At 33.8% G+C, this 19,884-nt stretch overlaps 1 protein-coding gene across 6 annotated transcripts in view; it reads right to left on the bottom strand.

The window, feature by feature from the left end:
• Positions 1-314: 314 nt before the first annotated feature.
• The window catches only part of SHOC1 (shortage in chiasmata 1), a 63,933-nt gene continuing 44,363 nt past the window's right edge, over positions 315-19,884 (bottom strand). For all 6 annotated transcript variants that reach the window (XM_053656550.1, XM_053656552.1, XM_053656551.1 and 3 more), the window contains 10 exons: positions 19,765-19,834; positions 18,456-18,634; positions 16,657-16,774; positions 13,923-14,034; positions 11,986-12,107; positions 11,005-11,098; positions 6,588-6,719; positions 4,667-4,816; positions 3,051-4,017; positions 315-562 (listed from right to left, as the gene is read on the bottom strand). In XM_053656550.1, the coding sequence (XP_053512525.1) occupies positions 462-562; positions 3,051-4,017; positions 4,667-4,816; positions 6,588-6,719; positions 11,005-11,098; positions 11,986-12,107; positions 13,923-14,034; positions 16,657-16,774; positions 18,456-18,634; positions 19,765-19,834 (2,045 nt within the window). In that variant the 3' untranslated portion in view covers positions 315-461. The remainder of the gene's footprint in view (positions 563-3,050; positions 4,018-4,666; positions 4,817-6,587; positions 6,720-11,004; positions 11,099-11,985; positions 12,108-13,922; positions 14,035-16,656; positions 16,775-18,455; positions 18,635-19,764; positions 19,835-19,884) is intronic.

Raw genomic sequence — 19,884 nt, 5'->3', positions numbered from 1 at the left:
CTCGCGGGACGTCACCCAACCCACTGGGCCACACGGGTCAGGGTGTGATCTTCACTTCTCGACTCAAAGGGTCAGACTAAGATGGAGGCTCATTTAGAAGTGGTGCTGGAGGCGGTGGGGGGGTGGCGGGGAAAGCTGGAGTCAGTAGGCCCTTCAGAAGACAACTGAATAAGCCTTTGATGCACAATAAAGTTTTCTATTTCTTTTAAAGAAGACTTTGCAATGTTTAGGTGAATCTGGAGATATTTGGATCTTAAGACAATTATGCTAATTAGAGTATTTAACTTACAAAGAATGCAAAGTATAGGGCAGAATATATATTATGAGAATTTAATATTGAAAACCGAGAACATCTATGAACAGTTGTATTTTCTTTCATGTGTGACCAAATCTAAATTAGTTCGTTACTGGGTTATCAACAAAAACAATGGAATGTGACATGTAGGACTATTCTTTCTTTTTCAATAAAACCTCAGACGAGTTTGTCCATCGACTCTACCGGGGACTTTTTCATACACTAGACGCTGTTTTTTGGATTGTGGTCGTTGTAAGCACGTGGACTCTGTTAAAAAGAGAAAAAGGAAAACCATTTATTGCTGGTAATAATACAGTGTAGCTGTTTTTTCCAGCTAATCAAATGGATCCTGTCAAAGTTTTAAAATTTTCCAACTGGCATAAAATAGTGACTATTAAATTATATTTTTAGCATAAATGTACCTATACCTAATGGTCCAGTAGTAATTAGTGCTATAGACACACATCTGTATGCTCATACCTTGCACAAATAAGTAAATCTTCCTTCATTTAAGATTCTTACTTCTAAGTTTTCCCACAGTCAGCCTGTTTCTTAACCCATATCCGTGATGTTGTAGAATTTATTCTGAGCTGTTATGTGATATGTGGGATGATGTATGGACTCACCTTAAAAAACTGTATTATATATGTTATGTTATATGTAAGCCTAAAATAGCCTAGATTTGAATACTTTGAAAGTTCAGTGATTAAATCAGTAAAAAAAAGAGGCTAAAAATTTAAAACCATTTTAGTAATTATTCCTGGAGATAAAAATCTCATAATTGCAAGAATTGGATGTAATTATAAGCAAATTTAAAGAAGACAACGTAGTAGATAATTTCATGATAGATATCACAAACGTACATCTATTGAACAAATGGAAATTATGTGGAGGTTATGCCAAAGGCTTTGGATAAATGTTCCAGAGCTGCATCAATATGAATTTGGAATGTGTTATATCTGAACCGACACATTTGGAGGCAATTATGTGCTATGGAGACCACGGTAAAAACATTGCCGTAGTGGTGATGAAGATGCCAACATCAAAGATTTATGTGAACCATTAAAATAAAATTATTTTATGGAAATAATGGGAAAGTGGAAAAAATTGATGTATTTAAAAATATATTTTCAATATTTTAACCATTACTTATATATGACTTAAAAATACATATTTATAACTAAATTAATGGAAAAAATGTGTAGTTATTTGACTATTCCATCTATGTCCCTAAAGCTTAAATATTAAAATATATTTTAATATATTTACTGAAATCTCATTGAAAAAATGGGAGGATTATGCTATACTGGGGGCTCTATGTTCGAGAACAGGAATTTCCATGCTTATTTTGTTCCAGGATGAATAAAAATGAAATTCTCATCCAGTTCATTTATGAGGCTGGAGTAAACTTCATATCAAAATGCGAGAGTACAACTAACACAATAATTTCATTATGAATGTAGATAAGAAAATCATAAATATTAGCAACCACGTTCAACAACATATCTTAAAAACCACTCCTCAAAAGCCAATTAGGTTTATTACAGAAATGGCAAAAATGACTTAATATTATTAAACTTGTAAATATAATCCTTGACATGAATAGGTCAATGGAGAAAACATGTTGGATTTTCTCTGATAGGTGCCAAAAGGAGTTTGGATAAAATTCAGCATCTATTCCTCACAACAGTTCTTACAAAACTAGGAATAGAATACTTTTCATTAAAATCAGGAACAAAACAAATTGTAACTGTTGAAAGGGACCCAACCCAAGTTTTGTGGATCCTGGGGCTTATACAATCTGGGAGGTCCTCTTTTAATAAAGAATACAAGATTTTCTGGGCCGCTCTCAGGCCTTACAAAGGGGCCTATACAAAAGAGGAGCTTTGAATCAAGAGCTTCTCTTTCTTTTTCTTCTTTTTGTTCTGATCTTGTATGACCATTAAAACTTAATATTTTGTTCTAGATGTCCAGGCCAACGCAATAAATAATGACAGAAAAGAAAGATATAATTACCAGAAATGAGAAAATAAAGTTTTCCTTCAAAAAACTGATATTATTAGATGTTCAGAAACATCAACTGCACAATAGAGTTAAGAGTATCTGTTTAATAGGATTGTCAGAAGTAAATAATCCACATAAAGAGCTTAGAACAGCACCTGGCGGATAATAAACTCTTAATAAACTTGAGCTCATTAAGTATCCCTGCCTGACAAATAAATTAATTTCCTGCTCTGTCTGGTGTGGCCTGTGGATTGAGTGCTGGACTGTGAACCAAAGGGTCAAGGGTTTGATTTCCAGTCAGGGCACATGCTTGGGCTGTGGGCCAGGTTCCTAGTAGGGGGCATGCAAGAGGCAACCAGACATTGATGTTTCTCTCCCTCTCTTTCTCCTTCCTGTCCCCTCTCTCAAAAATTAAATAAAATCTTAAAAAAATTAATTTTCTAATTTACTGATTTCTGTTTAATCTTTGTTAATTTTGGTCTTCTGCTCTCTTTAGAGTTCTGTGTTTTTCACTTTTGAAGTTGAATGCTTAGTCCATCTCAAGCTACAAGAATTTGACATCTTTTCTTTACATTTATTTTCTTAGATATCTATAATTAGAATTTTGGTTTTCTCTTTGAACCAAAAGTTATTGAAGATTCTTCAAGTATAGTAATTAAAACAAAAAAAATATTTTGGAGATGGTTATATTATTTTAAATTACATTTGAAAACATCATCTACTGAATTTATCATCTACTGAATAATGTTACCTGTTAATGATTTCTGGTCTCCTGAGTTAGATGAAAATTCAGCATGCCTTTTCTGTCCTAAACATGTTCCATCTCTTTGGTGGAAATAAAGACTGTTGAATTCTTTTTGATTTAGGTTAGGATCAGACGAACAAAATAAATCCAAACCGGGGACAGATGGTAATTCTTCCCAGAAAGTCTCATGAGTCTCAGCATTTGAACTTTTGCCTGTGGAGCCCAACTCATTTGATAGACACTTTTGCTGAATAGTGTACAGGTTTTCTTTCTGAGAGTACCATTTGTCATACATAGTCTGCTCTGCACTGCATTGTAAATTGAAAGAGTGATTCTCTTGTTCCCATACATTTTTCTTATAGTTCCAATGAGCAGGAGGTTGAGAGTATTCTAATGAAAACATAGGGGCAGATACTTCTTTATTTATAGGTCTTTTTGTTTCATGTGTTCCCTTTTGCTGAGAATTTATAAAATTAGAGGCAACTCTCTTTTGATTGTTGATTGGTGATATTCTGGTTTCACAATTCATTTGTGTTAGACCCAGAGAAAAGACATCTGTCTGTGAATCATTCTGGTTTAGAAAGGAGTTACCAGCCGAGTTCCTTGATTCCATATTAATCAGGAAGGGATTATTCTGTACTATATCAGGGTTACAACTGGAGTCTTTCCAATAGCTGGTCTGTCTGTAAGAAGTCACAGATGGTAAAACGCATGGCCTTTCTCTTTCCCTTAGTCCCACAAAGCAAGAGTTGTAATCTGAAGCGGTGTTTGTGTCTTTCTGCACAGTCTCTTCTAAGTCTGGGTACTGGCAATATTCAGTGTGTTCTTGAATGACAGAGTGTGAAGAACCAGAAGCTGAACTCTGAGAAGGGAAGGTTCTACTCTGATTCATAGTTTCCTCAGGTGATGAAATTCGAGGTGATGTTATGGAAGAAGAACTAATCTTGAATAAGGAAGTGATGTCACAGAAATGCTAAAATATTAAAAATGAATTAATATAATACAAATATGAACAGCAGTCAAGTAAATGTAAATAAAAATGCTTATCTATATGGAAGGGAAGCTAAATATAATGAAGTAGTGCATTCATGGGTATTATATTGACTCATGTAATAACATGATTGGTCTACATTAAGAGAAAAAAATTGTAATTTGCATCTATTTTCTAATCAGTTATAATAGAATTTTTAGTTATATAAGTTACACATAAATACCATTTCCTTCATAAAGTTAAAAATTTTACCAATAAGGCTCTTTTCATAATTAAGTTCTCTTTAATATTATAATGAAGGGTATCAGGATTATTTGGAAGAGATTATATAAACTAATATGAATAGAGTATATAACTGATATTTGGACCACAATAACACTTCAAAATGATTTAAAGTGTGATAAACTGACTGTACTGAATTATCTGTATAAGATAACTTTAACGTATAATTCAATTGACAGTCAATGAGAATTCTATATAAAATTGAGGTCAAGTGAAATATTTCTTTGCTGTGTGAAGTCCATCACAATTATACTTGGATACCTTCATTTTGAAAACCTTATGGTAAAAATAAATACTCAGATGGAAAGAAAATAAACCTATACAAGAATAAAGATCTCGAATAACTAACCTTTAACACTTTTTCTGGAACTTCAGGTAGGAGTTCCTGAAGCTGACAAAGAGTTGCTAATAATATCCAGTGAAGAGAAGGTCCTTTATTTAACATGAGCTGAGCCACCAATGGACTAATACATGGAAAATCAAGTAAATACATTTCTTCCTAGAAAAGAGTTTTAGGAATAATAAGCCAGTGGTCTTCTGAGACTGACCCATTTTTTTGTACGCAGTCAAGACTTGTACACTCTTAGAATTGGGAAGGATCTGAAAGTTTGTTTATTCAGTCTCATCACTCATCCAAAAAAGATCGGCTACAGTTCACCTTCTTCACATGAAAATTGCTGTAATTAATGCTACATTTCCTCAAGAGAAATCTTTTCAAGGATTTAGTTTAGAACCTCCCTTTGTAGACCATATACTATCACTGTTTGACTACGATGAATCATGTTTATGGTATTTAAGAGATGTTATAATTTCAGGAAAGTTTTGTGAACAGCATATAAGAAGAACTGCTATCAACCTGAACTGACCTTGACAGTCTAAAAATGTGTGTTTTCAGAGAGATATCATAAAAGTCTAGAAATGAAACAGCCATCTCTACTGTTGCCATATTCCCTTTTTTCCTGGATTGCACTGGCTTTTTGCACCCTCTTGGATTTTTATCAAATGACAGATGTGAGCATAATGGACATACCTTGGAAGGAAGGAAATTGCAAACACACACATCATAGTTAATTTTACCCACACTTGCTGATAGCACTGTGCTCTGTTTAAGCATGTAAAAGGCCTGTGATTTAGAATATATGAATATTTCATTTTATGTATTTGTTTTATAATTTTAGGTTTTGAATAGGTATAAGAGTCACATGGTTCAACATTGTAAAGGCACTGAAACGTAAAAAGTCTCCTTCCCACCCCATCACTCCAAGTTCTCTTGTCTGAAGATAGCCAGTGTTACCTTCTTGTCATCCTCCCAGAGGTATTTTATTAACTTATAAGCAAACATATATAAATATTAGTGTCCCTTGTTTTAAACAAATAGTAATATACCACATGCTCTCTGTCCCACAACTTTCAGTTTTCACTTAATAATCTATCTTGGAGACTATTCCATGTCAGAACACAAAGAGCCCTGTCAACTTTTTATGGCTTCATGATTTGAATATATTTTAAAAATAAAGGTAACAGAGCCCTGGCTGGTGTGGCTCAGTGGATTGAGTACAGGCCTGTGAACCAAGGGATTGTGGTTCAGTTCCTAGTCGGGGCGCATGCCTGGGTTTCGGGCCAGTTCCCAGCAGGGGGATGCACAAGGGGCAACCGTGCATTGATATTTCTCTCCCTCTCTCCTTCCTGTCCCCTCTAAAGATAAATAAATAAAATCTTTAAAAAAATAAAAAAAATAAAGGTAACAGAAACACTGAGTTGGTATGAGATCTTGGAAATTTTTATGCTCAAACAAAGAAATTTCTAAAAATTAACTATACAATCTTATAAGTATTCACAGCTCTACTTTGGGTTACAATTCTATAATTGAATTACTGACAAGTCGTGAAATGATAAAATTTTGTTATTTTCTTAATAAATTTACTATTTTTAAATGTTTATATTTAGGAACTATAAATATAGTTATTTTTTTAAAATATTAGGATTGGCATTATTAGCTCATCCTATAATAACTTATATTTGAAAGTTCTAAAAATCCCCTGGATTCCCTGGTGGTCTAGTGGGTAGGGTAAAAATCCCATTAAAAGTTCTATGAAATTAAAAAGTACCAATGATCCTGGAAACTGACCTATGTAAATATTGTCTATTATAGTTATTGTCATATATGCTCATGCAAGCATTAGAGGACAAAAATATTCTACCAGAAAGAAAATTCAAATACATATATTTGCTTTATAAATATCTAATTTATTAATTTAGAAATAAACCACCTTAGATGGTGAAACTTGAAGCCAGGATTTATCCAACCATTCATGAGGATCTCTCTTCGAGGTCATTAAGTTGTGGTCAGCAATTTGTCGAATTATCACTGCAGTCTCTTCTACTCCAGGGGCAATTACAAGCTAAAAAAAATTTGTAATGTTAGGCTGTAGGAAATATTAGGAAGCAATATATATCATTGGAAATGTGTTTATAATTAGAAGAAAAATTTTAAATGCCAGATTCTAATCTCTGAGCACTATTTTAGATTAATTTATTAATGTCTATGTGAAATCTAGGATATTTTATTTGTAAGCATAAGCAATTTACTCTCTTTAAATTTGATATCCTTGTAGTTTCCAACTTTTGGAACTAAACTGGTTTTCTACACTCCATTGACATTTATTAATAAAATATTTTAAGTATATTTGTTATATTTCATTTATAGTAGAATAAAAAGCAATTTGGATATCACTAGTGATGTTTAATATTAAGCTTCTTCTAGGTTAACTTAATAGTTCTCACTAAAAACAAGAACTTTAAAAAATATAGTGTTATATTTTCCAAAAGCAAAGTTAAAAATAAAGGAAATTTGCAGATGAATTTCAAACTCTGTTCAAAAAGAAATAAAGTAAGGTTTTGATTTAGAGTAGCCATCACCAGCATTTTGGAAATTTCTCATCCAATCTACTGTATTTAACACTAAGATACTCCTACCAAAAATGTGTTTGTGTATTAGACTAAATGCTAAGAAAAAATTTATTTTCCTCTGCTGCTTGTCTGTCACTTGTGTTTCCCTGCAGGCCCTTCTCCCTTCTGAAATGGCAGTCTTTCTCTTCCTCTTTCACTTCTATCTTTATCTTCTTTTAGGTTCAGTTGAAGAAAAGATAGTTCATGAGTTAGCAGTTTAATGTGGACAGTGAAATACCACTCTAAACAGTCATATCTTAGAAATATAAATATCCTGTCCTGTAGTAGAAATTTAAAAAGCAAGGACTGTACAAACCTCACAAAATAATTGTAACAATATTTTCTTTCAGAAGAGTTTCAAATATAAAACTGTTCATACATACCTGGGGAATGAATATGTATATTCTAACGAAGGATTTTCTTTCAATTATAATAAGTATGTATAGAGTGCACAGAAATATACTGTTTGGATACAAATTTATTTCATTGCTAAGTTTTGAATGTTTTGAGACTATCTGACACTCTTATTTGAATATAAACTCTATTTTAAAAGGCATAATTTTGTGATGGTGTTTATCACACTACTTTATTACAGCAGAGCTCATGGCTAGACTTCAGCAAAATCAAGAATTCCCTAATATTGTTTTACAAATTTTGCACATGTGTGCATCTATGCATTTTTGAAAGACAGGTCATAATAGATTTATAGAATTTTTTGAAATTAGATTAAAATAAAGCATAAAACTACTAACAGTATTTTCTTTCAGTTAAAGAAAATTTACTTAAATTTCCTAATACTTTGTTTATGGCTAAGCTCTTCAGATGCCTGAAAAAAAATCCATACTAATGCACTCTAAAAAGCCAAAAGTCATATTAGTAAATAAACTAAGGTAAAGCAACAATATATTCTAAAACAATATGAATGTAGGGAATCCCTTCTAATGTAATAATATCATTAAATCAGGAGAATGGGAGGTCTGAGTGTTGGTGACATATGAGATTTGTCTGGAAAAAGTCTAGCCATTGTAAATATAATGAGAACAGTTTGTGTGACATCGATGTAACCTGGCAGCCAAGGACAGTGGACTGGAATGTGCATGTGTGAATAATGACTTCATTGCACCAGGCAGTGGGGGTGTTAGATGCCAATGAGTGAGCATGTGTACGGTGTGGCCATCACATTTAAAATGACTGAGCGAGTAGAGTAATGAATCTGCATCAGATTTTGTGTTAAGCTTGAACATTCCTCTGTGGAAGCTATTTAGATGATTCAGAGGGCTGCAGCTATGGGCAACTAGTGATTGGCAGCTTCATTACAACGGACCTGCCTATGTATCACATCTTGTACAGAGTTTTTTGCAAAATATCAAATCACCCAGTTGACTCAGCTCCCTTGCAGCCCAGATTTGGTGCCCTGTGACTTCTGGCTTTTCCCAAAACTAAAACCACCTTTGAAAGGAAAGAGATTTCAGACCATTGATGAGATTCAGGAAAATACGACGGGGCAGCTGATGGTGATTGGAAGAATCACCAACTGTGTGGGGTGCACTTTGTGAGGTGTGCACTTTGAAGGCATCATTGTATGCACTGAGGCATCATTGTCCTGTGTACAATGTTTCTCGTATCCTGTCCAATAAATGTCTATTTTTCATAGTACACAGCTGGATACTTTCTAGACAGACCTTCATATTTATAGTAGAGTATGAATAAATTGATCACAGCTGTTTCTCAAATTCCGTGGAAAAACCAACCTAGTTTTTAGATTATGTAAAACTTGAAAAGGTTTTGAAATAGTTTGACCCAGGTGGGAGCAGACTTTCATTTGGAATGGAGTGTGCCTGGGCAGTACCTCCTCTTTCATCCCCAAATACCGTCCTTGGAACATATCCTCTACAAGCCATGTTGCTCTATCTGAATACAGTACCACTCTCTGGCGTCATGTACTCAGTGTACAGAGGAATGAAATGACACTAAGCATATTTTACATACAACTGCTTGCTGTGAGCTGGGAAGAAGAGGCTGATTAAGTGGTAAAACTTCACTTGAATTAATAAATGAAACAAATTCACATTTACCATTCATTTATTTAGATATCTTTTCTAAGAATTTTATTTCTGTGTTTAATATGGATCAAAATTATCTGGATTTTATGTCAAATAGATCATTTGTTGATTTTCTTAACAGGTTGTGCTTTGATTTAATTGTACTTATTTGACGTTGAGTATTTTTCCTTTGCACACAGCACTGTGCTAGATACTATAGGTTTCACAAAGAAGAATGGCCCTTCAGGGTTAAGGGTACATGAATACTATAATACTACAGTAATACTATAATTATGAATACCTTATACTATAACAAAGGGACAAAGTGTTATTGAGAGAATAGGACAAGGGGAGATTTATCCTGAGAGGGTATAATGGGGCAAATTTCTTAAAGAAGTAGTGTTTGAACTGGGAAGAAAAAGACAGAATGATGAAGGCTGGCAATAAGGGGATGGGGACTAGTATTCTCAGGGAAAGACAGGCCAGAATGACACGTTTGTGCAATGGCTGAGAGGTGATTGAATGGAGGCCTATTCAGGAAATGGCAAGTAGAATGATGAAGGATCACTAGGGGTCACATTGTGAACTTTGAGTCTTTCTGAGTTTGAATCAAATAGAAAGCTATGGGAGGTCTTCTGTGCAAGAGAAATCAACTCAACAACAAATATTTATCAAGAGCCTGGTGTGTACTTGGCACTTGCTCTGTACCTACTTGTACTGTGCTGGGTGCCAGGAATACAAAAGGAATAAAGATGTTCTTGTTCCTTCAGAAGCTATTATCTAGGAAGTGAATATTTACAGGCGTATTTCAAAATGTAACTGGTGTCAACATATATGATACACTGGAGTGGAGAAAAAGTAGAAAAGAGATTAATTAGGAAGCTCCAAGTGAGAGGTAATGCAGGCCTGAATTTAGGGAAATGGCAGTGGGAGTAGAAAGAAGAGACTTCTAGGGAAGGCACTGCAGAGTTAAAAGGAGAATCTAGCCTAGATTAGATGAGAATACTAATACCATGGACTAAATTTGGGAGAGGATGAGAAGTTGCATTAAATACATGCGAAGTCTCAGGTACTTATGGGATAGTCCAGTGGAGCTTTCCAGTAGAATGCTAGACTAAAGATGCAGACCTTAACAAAAGTGAGGAAATTTTAATGGATTATACCCAGAAATGAACGTTAGTGCAACTTTCACTTTGCAATTTGTGAGAATGGTTGAGTTTATTAAGGAAGTCTCTAAAGTACAAAAGAATACTGAGTCCTAAGGTTGGAGGAATGGCTAAATTCAGAGCAAGGACACTGAAAAATAGCACTAAGAAAGGAGACTAATTAGAGATTACCAAAATGTTACTCTATTCATGTGTCATAAGATTTCCATTTTACAGCAGATAATAGTGTATCTTTTGTAAGTGAGCATTTTTGTTCAAGGGATATATTTATTTTTATTTATATCCTGATATGTTACAAAAATCTAAGTGGTAGTTAAGAGATAAAAAAATGTTAAATTTATTAAACTAAAGGCTTTTAAAACAGAAGCTTAGGTGGAAAGAATATTCATTACTTTGAAAACTGTTCTTTATTTGGCCTTCAAGCAGTTTTGGCTTACCCGTTTAATGTTTCTTCTTACTGGGCTTATGAGTTTGAGTGTAATTTTGGTTTATGAAAAATACTTATAAACAAACATATAGGAAAAGAATACCTTTACATCCAGTTCTTCTGATTTTAGCCCAAATGAAACTAAAGCTGCATAAATCAGTGCTAGGTGATGAAGTGTCTTTTCTGTAAGATAGTACCTAAAAAGAATTATATTACTATACCTCCACTCATTTGACATCTGATCATACTTATTAAAAATTCATTTTGCTGTCCACATTTCATGATGTTATTAGAATAACCTGGCTAAAAAAAATACTAGTACGGCAGACCCATGTTTCTTTGTTTACTCAGCACATTTTTGATTAAAAACATTTCCACCTCCATTTTTTAAATAATACTGTTAAATCTAGGGGGTGCTGGTGTTGGAGGAGCAGGGGAGAAATTTAACTCATCCCTTTACTGCTCTTGGCATGGATTTTTTGGTAATTCAATAATGCACATTTATGAAAGAAAGTATAGCAAGATGCTAGTTAGTTGGTGTATTTAAAACAATTTCAGAGAGAAATAATTTAAGAATGACTTATCTAGGCCCTGGCCAGCTACTTTAGTTGGTTGGACCGTTGTGCCTATATGCCAAAATTGCAGGTTTGATGTCTGGTCAGGGTACATACAAGAAGTAACCAATGAATGCATGAATAAGTGGAATAACAGATTGATCCTTCTCTCTCTCTCTTTCTCCCCCCTCCCTTTCCTCTCTCTCTCCCTACAATCAACTTTAAAAAAAAAAACACCTATCTTCTAACAGGTAAGTCCAGAATTTAAAGGTGATAAGTGAAACACTTAAAGCTGAAATCCTTAAAAAGGTGGAGGCGGGAGGATGGTTTGCACAGAATTTCCAGGGGAAACATCTCCAAGATTTTGATTTGTTTTCTTCTGGGCACACCTCCACCATGAGAACCCCTGACTTAAACCAAAGTAGATGAGCAAGTGGAAAATCTGCATGGCTACTTCTGTTCACAGAAGAGGACTTAAAAGCTTTAAAAAAAATATGAATGTGATTTTAGATGAAGAAATATTTACTTACTCTGAGCTCAATGTTTTCCTGGCATATAAAATTACCCAACAAGAGCTGTACTGGAATGACAATGCCATCAGTCTCATAATGATGTTGTCTGATGCCTTTTCACAATTCAGTTCTTCTAGATCCTGCCAGAAAATACATAAAATAAAAAGATTCACTAGATTAATAGTTGTTATGAAATTATTGCTACCATGTTTCAAGAATCTATGATATGTAAATTATAACTTGAGAAGAATAGTGGGTATGGGCTTCTAGTTTATGGAACAAATTAAAATCACAGTAGAAATAGTAGGGGAAAAGCTACAATATATGTAAAACTGTAAGGGACCTGTTTGTTTTGGTCTGGCAAACGTGACTCAGCTCTGTATGGAAAACCTACAGAAGCGAAGTGGTGGGCAGGAGCCAGACCTTCAAACCGAGTTTTCCCATGGGAATCAGGCCTAGAAAATGCATACAGATTTTTATGTCTTGCTCTTGCTAAAACTCCCTCACCCTGGTCTAAAACAACAAATGTGTATTATCTGTATTCAAGGTAATAATATCCAAAGCCTGTATAAACTTTCCCAAAGACAGAGCTAATCAGCTCATCGCCATTGCCCTCTGCATGTTATTTTCATTTCCTTGATTGTACCTAAAATGCAGACAATAATATTCTATGTAATAATAAATCTTTCTCTGATGTAAGACCCGAAGAAAACAATAAAAGCCTGTCTAGGCAGGGTCGAAGTGCGCTCCTTTTGAGGGAGTGGCCATGCTGTCCCCTTCTTCTCCAACAATCCCTATAGGATTGTTGCCGCCTGTGCAATCATTCTTGTCATCAGCCACAACAGGTAGACTCTGCTGGCCAGAGTCTGCCACATAAAACAGCTAGTGGCAGTTTCAGCAAGAAAGGCTCACAAGTCCCCGAAAGTCCTAGACATGAAGAGAGCAGCCTACATACAGAATGCCCCTGTTTGGGCAAAGTCCTTTGTAGACAGAGATCTGGCTACTCCTGAAGGCAATAGAAAATGTGTTTAAAATAGATAATTTGCTCCAAATGCTTCCTTAAGGAAGATGAGAAAGCAGCAGTTCATGGACTTCTAGGAATCTCTATGTAATGGTCTAGAATTCTCTTTTTCCTTTAACACAATTTTTCATAGAGTAAATATTAAGGAAGTGCCTTATTCTACAGTGATTTATGTAACTATGGATTAAAAGAGTTTTCCCAAACATTTCTCCCCAAATAATTATTTTTAAGAGCCTTAAAGATGCAAGGCACAATATCTCTTAAGAATCCCTCTGACAGAGCTTTGCGTTTCTATCATATAACTTTTATATTGTTAGCATTTTATCATAATAGTTGTTATTAATTCATATTCCATAACAGCAAACTGGTTTTTGCTACCCATTCCACCCCATTAAAAAAATAAAATATATTTTTTGTGATTTGTACTCCAATCAAGCAAACATCAGAGATTCAGTCAAGAATTTATACATCTTAAATTCTAAGCTATATGGGTTTTTTACGAGAATTTCTCACTCTTTTAAAAACCAGCTTATTTACAGGCACTCCCTACTTAGCTCACAGGAAATCCTATATTACCAATCAGGGGTTAACATATCACCACCCTTTAAAAAACATAGTGGGTAGGATTTAGTTTTTAAAGTTTCTGACACTCTAATTATCCTATAAATATATTTAATAGTAGGTCCATAAACAATATTAAAGATTCTGTACTGGCTTTGTCTTAAAGTATGTTAAAAATTACAAGGCACCGAAGAAGCTTGGTAACAGGTATTTCCACGATGATGTGTTGGCACCTGTGCCTCACTTGCAAACATTTGGAAGAAATCATAATAGATTAAGGTTAAGCTGTAGCTATAGTAAAGCTAACAATAAATTACATGGCTACACATATATCTTAATTTATTTGATTATATTTTTTACTGTATACTTTTACCTGCAAAATTATGGCAGTGTGTTCATCAACTGTCACTACTACATAGCACTCCGTCCCTCCAAAGAATTTCAGTGACTCACTGCAGCATCTCTCCACTAGGGTGATGTTATAGCTGTAAAATACAATATTTTGGGGTGACATAATGAAATAACTATGAAAATTTTTTGAGAAAAGCTGTATTGTCCTCCTACATATTAAATTATTTGAACTACTGTGCCTTTTCTTTTATACATCAATTTATTCTACATTACAAATTTGAGGGATGAAATTATGATTTATTCAGTATATATAACAAATTAGTTGGCTATTTGTTGCCTTAGGTACTTTGCTAAGTAGTACTGCACCTAATACTATTACATATGTATTGACCAGTTTGTTCTGTTCTTTAGATAATAATTAATGAAGCCAAAACATCATGCTATTAGACTAAATATTCTGCATTTATCAGAATTTTCTCTTTCTCCTTAAAACTGGCTTAAATTTTAACTACCTTTTTGTAGCTCAGAAGTTTCTGTGACTGTCCCACAGCTTTAAGATATAAATACAAAAGCATGGAAAATAAATCTGCATTTTAACTAAGGTCACAGCATCGTTATTCCTCCTTGAGATATAGCCCACTGTCTACTATTCCTGTGACAACTGTGTACTTTGGTCAAGTTTTATATGATTTTAAAATGCTCAGTGCTGGTATGATCTTAGAACTAAAGGTCTAAAAACTTGAAAATTCATTTAGACCTTTATAGTCCTGTTTCACAGGCAGTATTTAAAGACCTCTAAATGAGAACAGTCACACTCTTTTCTTAGGATAGTCATTCTCTGTATTATCAGTGACTCAAGATATATCCTGATCATGTAATTCACAGAATAAACCCACATAAAATGTTCCTGTAAGTTCTTTGGCTTCTCAATTTCCTCTACTATTCTTAACCTCCCCCTGTCTATTTTGTACCTGCCAATTATGCTTCTTATTCCCTGTATCTTTTTCCCCATTTTCACTCTCCCCCTCCCCACTGATAACCCTGCTTGTGATCTCCAATTCTGTGACTCTGTTCCTGTTCAAGTTGTTTGCTTAGTTTTTGTTTTTGTTTCTTAGGTTCAGTGGGGAGAGTTGTGAATTCCTTATCATTTTACTGTTCATAGTTTTTGATCTTCTATTTCTTAAATAAGTCCCTTTAGCATTTCATATAATAAGGCCTTGGTGATGATGAACTCCTTTAACTTTACCTTATCTGGGAAACACTTTATCTTCCCTTCCATTCTGAATGATAGCTTTGCTGGATAGAGTCATCTTGGAAGTAGATCCTTGCTTTTCATGACTTTGAATATTTCCTGCCAGGCCCTTCTTGCCTGTAAGGTTTGAGAAATCAGCTGATAGGGGAACTCCTTTGTAGGTAACTGTCTCCTTTTCTCTTGCTGCTTTTAAAATTCTCTCCTTATCTTTAACCTTGGGCAATTTAATTATGATGTGTTTTGGTGTGTTTCTCCTTGGATCTAACTTCTTTGGAACTCTGAGCTTCCTGGACTTGCATGTCTATTTCCTTTGCCATATTGGGGAAGTTGTCCTTCATTATGCTTTCAAGTAAGTTTTCAATTTCTTGCTCTTCCTCTTCTCTTTCAGGCACCCCTATGATTTGGATTTTGGAATGTTTAAAGTTCTCCCAGAGATTTTTAAGCCTCTTCTTAATTTTTGCATTCTTGTTTCTTCATTCTGTTCTGGTTGAATTTTTATTTCTTCTTTTTGTTCCAAATCATTGATTTGAGTCCCGGTTTCCTTCCCTTCACTGTTGGTTCCCTGTATATCTTCCTTCATTTCACTTTGTATAGCCTTCACTTCTTCTTTTATCTTGCATCTGTACTCAATCATTTCTGTGAGCATCCCGATTACCAGTGTTTTGAACTCTGCATCTGATAGGTTGGCCATCTCCTCATCACTTAGGTTTTTTCTGGAATTTTGGTTGTTCTTTTATCTGGGCCATATTTCTTTGTTTCAGTGCACCTGTTACACTGTAAGAGGCAGAGCCTTATGCATTTGCCAGGTGGGGCAAGCCACTTCCTACGTTGTGGTGCTGTATGTTGGGGAGGGGTCAGAGAGGGAACAGTGCTGCTTGCTCAGCTTTCACCCCACTTTCAAGAGACTGGCAGTTCCTCCTGCTGCCACAACTCCAACAAGTTTTTATAGCCAGAGGTTCTGAGGCTTTATTTTGCCAACACTGGAACCCTGGGTTGCTCAGTCTGTCTCACTCCCCAGTTGTTCCTACCAGTTTACCTGCATGCTAACATGAGACTGCCCAGTTCATCAGCCACCACCTTGCCACAATTCTCTCTGCTCCTGGTGACTGTCTCTGCCCCTCCTACTTGTCTGATAAATGTTTCTTTAACTCCTCAGTTGTTAGACTTCCATACGGTTCAATTTTCTCACAGTTATGGTTGTTTTTTGTTTTTAAATGAGCTGTTTCCTTCTTTTGGTTGTGTGAGAAAGTGAACCATATCTTTCTACGCCTCCATCTTGGCCAGAAACCACAAAATTGATTTATATTAACAAAAAATAATATTTAATAATTAAGATGGTATACCAGAAGGAGAGCAATGTATTTGGACATAAACTTTCTGGAAAACTTCCTGTGTAATATAACACCAGGCTTGAATCCAAGAGAAATGGTGCCGTATATTTAGCATACTGTTTAGCCATTAGGATATATATACCTTTGCTAAAGCTATGAAATCAATAACTTACTTGGATTCAAGCAACTGAAGTATTTCTGGAGTATTAAGAAGTCCTTCAGATGCAAAAAACACATATGGAATCTGAATATCCAAAAGAAAACCACCAAAAGTATCCGGCAAATTGCTTCCTAAATAAGAGAAAATTTATAAATACTTATCTTTATTCTCATCCCTCAGCTCTTTCTATTTTTTTTATTAAACATGAGAGTAACAGGTATGTTCAAGTAGTAAGAAAATAATACATTTTCACTGTAAATAATTAGAAATTGGAATAATGAAAGGACTGAAGAATAAAATAAAAGCCACATGTTATCCTACTACCTAGAAATGAACAGAGTTCACAGATTTACTAAAACTACCATATACTAAAAACAAAGTTTAGTACATACTTTCAGACTTTTTTCTATATCTTTGCTTACATATACTCACACATGTATACTCACTTAAAAAAGAAAAAGAAAAAGTAGGATAGTAATATACATAAATGTTAAAATCTGCTTTATTCATTTAAGTGTATATTGGACATTTGCTGTGTAAATATAAACTGATCAAAATGTGAAATTATGCATAATAACCCATAAAGAATGACACAGATCAATAAGAAAAGAATAAATGGCTCAACAGACAATGGATATAAACAAGCAATTTACAAAAGAATGGCTATACAAGATCAATTCACATATGAAAATACATGAATAATCACAAATGTACCAATACAACTATAAAATGTTTTCTGACTATAATTTTGTCAAAGATTTAAAAGATTAGTGTTGCCTACTTATTGTAAAGATAAAGGAAAAATATCCTCTCACACTTTTTGTGTAAACATAAATTGGAATAGTATTTCTGGAAGGATATTTGGCAGTATATAAATGTGTATAGACCTTTGACCCAGCAATTAATTTTATTTCTTAGAATTCTAATTTCTTAAAACAAATATATAAAAATGTACAAGACATAAAACTACTTTATTTTACAGTATAATAGTGGAGAATTGTAAATGCTTCAAATAATGAATTGGTTAATTAAGTTCATCTTTGAGAGAATGAAAGAAGCCTGTAATTCTAAATGAGAATGCTTATCTTTTTTCTTTTCTTGGGCCTATGTTTCAATTATTTAATCAATTTAACATTTAATTCTAAATATCAAGGATTCTAAACAATAATTATGGTATATTTTAGAATTGAGTCGAAACGACTCAGTTCCAACTTCCCACCCATGCTTGAGGAGGGCACAAGGTGACTTATGAGAACTGTTGAAAGAGAGATGCGCTGGGAGGAAACATCTACGGGCTGTTTAATTTCAGATTCACCACCTCAGGCATGTGAGGCGAGAAACACCAAGAAACCAAAGGATATACAAAGTGGTTTTAGACTCTTTCCTAAGTATTTGTGTATAATACTTTGTTGTTTATTAAAACTTTTCTGAATCATATTATTAAAAACACTTTTCTGAATCAGTCCACATATTATTGCATATTTTTTCTAAAATGTAATAATAACATACTATAAAATAAGAGTACCAAATTGATATTAGATATAATTATAATAAATTTTGTTATTACAGGTAAAAGTTAGAAGTTAAAGGGATGAAGATAAATATAATCAGTATAGTTTACTTTGCAAATGATAAATATGACATAAGAGATAGTTAAAGGACTTGTTCAATGTCATATAGATAGTGGTAAAATTAGAACTTAAATTCAAGTCTTCTACATACATAGCTTATTCTCTTCCCATAGATCAGAAACAGAAAACAGAAATTTTACATCCTAATGGGACAAAAAAAGTTTTTGGTTTGTATTCTTACTTTTTAGAACTGTGTCTGGAAGAATCACTTTAAAGGCCATGAATGGAATATTCCATTTTTCACAGTGTTTAGTCCAACACGAGTTTTCTCCGTGATTATATTCCACGACAAATGAGAACTTACTCCAGGGGAAATCTGCTCCAATAGATTGATTATGTACTACTACACAGGAACTTGTACTGAAGACAAAAGAAAGCCAAGAAAATGGAATTATACTTGTACCATTATTTACTTGGAATGCTAAAAGATAACTGTTTTGGGCTTATTTTATTCTTCTCTAATCTATGTCTACATATCTTAGAAAAGCACTGGTGTATTTTTTGTTGATTTGTTCTCCACTTGTGTTACTTTCTTTTTATATTTTTTGACAGTCACACTTTTTTATTTAACCCAGATATGAAAAACTATAGACTATTCCACATTCTCAAATGCAAGGGTCCTTAATATTATTATTAACTGAGTCTTATCCATAGCAGATAAATCACCATGAGAAATCAATCTCATTTTCCTACAAATGTAAGGGTTTAATCTTTGAGAAACTATGTAATAACATATTATCTAACAACTGTGAAATAGGGGTACTTTTTTTCCAATGGGCTTCATAAGTGATTTGACAACAACAAAAAAGATGGATACTTAAGTTATCTTCACCATCTTTGAATTTCATATAACAGCACATGCTAAAATTAAAATTCTCTACCACTGGTTTCTGCCCAGAGCAATCTAGATTGATAAAAAGTAAAAGGTTATCTATGTATAGCTTTTATGAACTTCTATTTGATTTACATCTTTTCTTTTTATTAATTAGAAATAAATGATTTCTAATAAATATTAAAAACAAATAATTTCTAGATAAAAGAAGGCAAAATAAAAACAGTTTTAGACAAGTCAACACTAAATTTATCACTAGCAAGCCTCACTGAAAGAATTTATACTTTTGTACTTCAGAATGAGAGAGAACCCAAAACAAATGAAGGAAATACAAGAAATAATGCTGAGCAAAAAAACTAGTAAAATCTTGTAAGTTTAAATAAGCACTTTCTATATTGACAATGACAATAATAATGCTAGTCTAGGGATATTGAAGCAAGATTGAACTAAAATTCTGGACAACAACAATATATAACGCAAGGCAATGAACAATGAATTAAAATGCTCTATGTAAAGCATTTTTCAGGAAGAGGGTAGAGACATTGATTAATTTCAGATTTTATTAAAGCTTTTATAAAAGTTAAATTCTAGGAGAAATTGTGCTTTCCCTGTGGAATTTGTGTGTTTGCTCCCCATAGATGAAGAAATATATTCTTACCCATCTAAAATACCTTCAGATTCCAGATAGTCTCTTCTTTTGTTTGGATGTAAGACAGTCAATGTTAAACCTGTTAGAAAAAAATAGTAATGAAAGAAAGGGGTTTTTTTTTTCAGTGTT

Source organism: Artibeus jamaicensis, unplaced genomic scaffold (assembly GCF_021234435.1).
Source record: "Artibeus jamaicensis isolate MK-2021 breed Jamaican fruit bat unplaced genomic scaffold, CSHL_Jam_final scaffold_1964, whole genome shotgun sequence".
Classification (NCBI taxonomy): Eukaryota; Metazoa; Chordata; class Mammalia; order Chiroptera; family Phyllostomidae; genus Artibeus; species Artibeus jamaicensis.
This window is presented reverse-complemented; position numbering and strand designations above follow the sequence as displayed.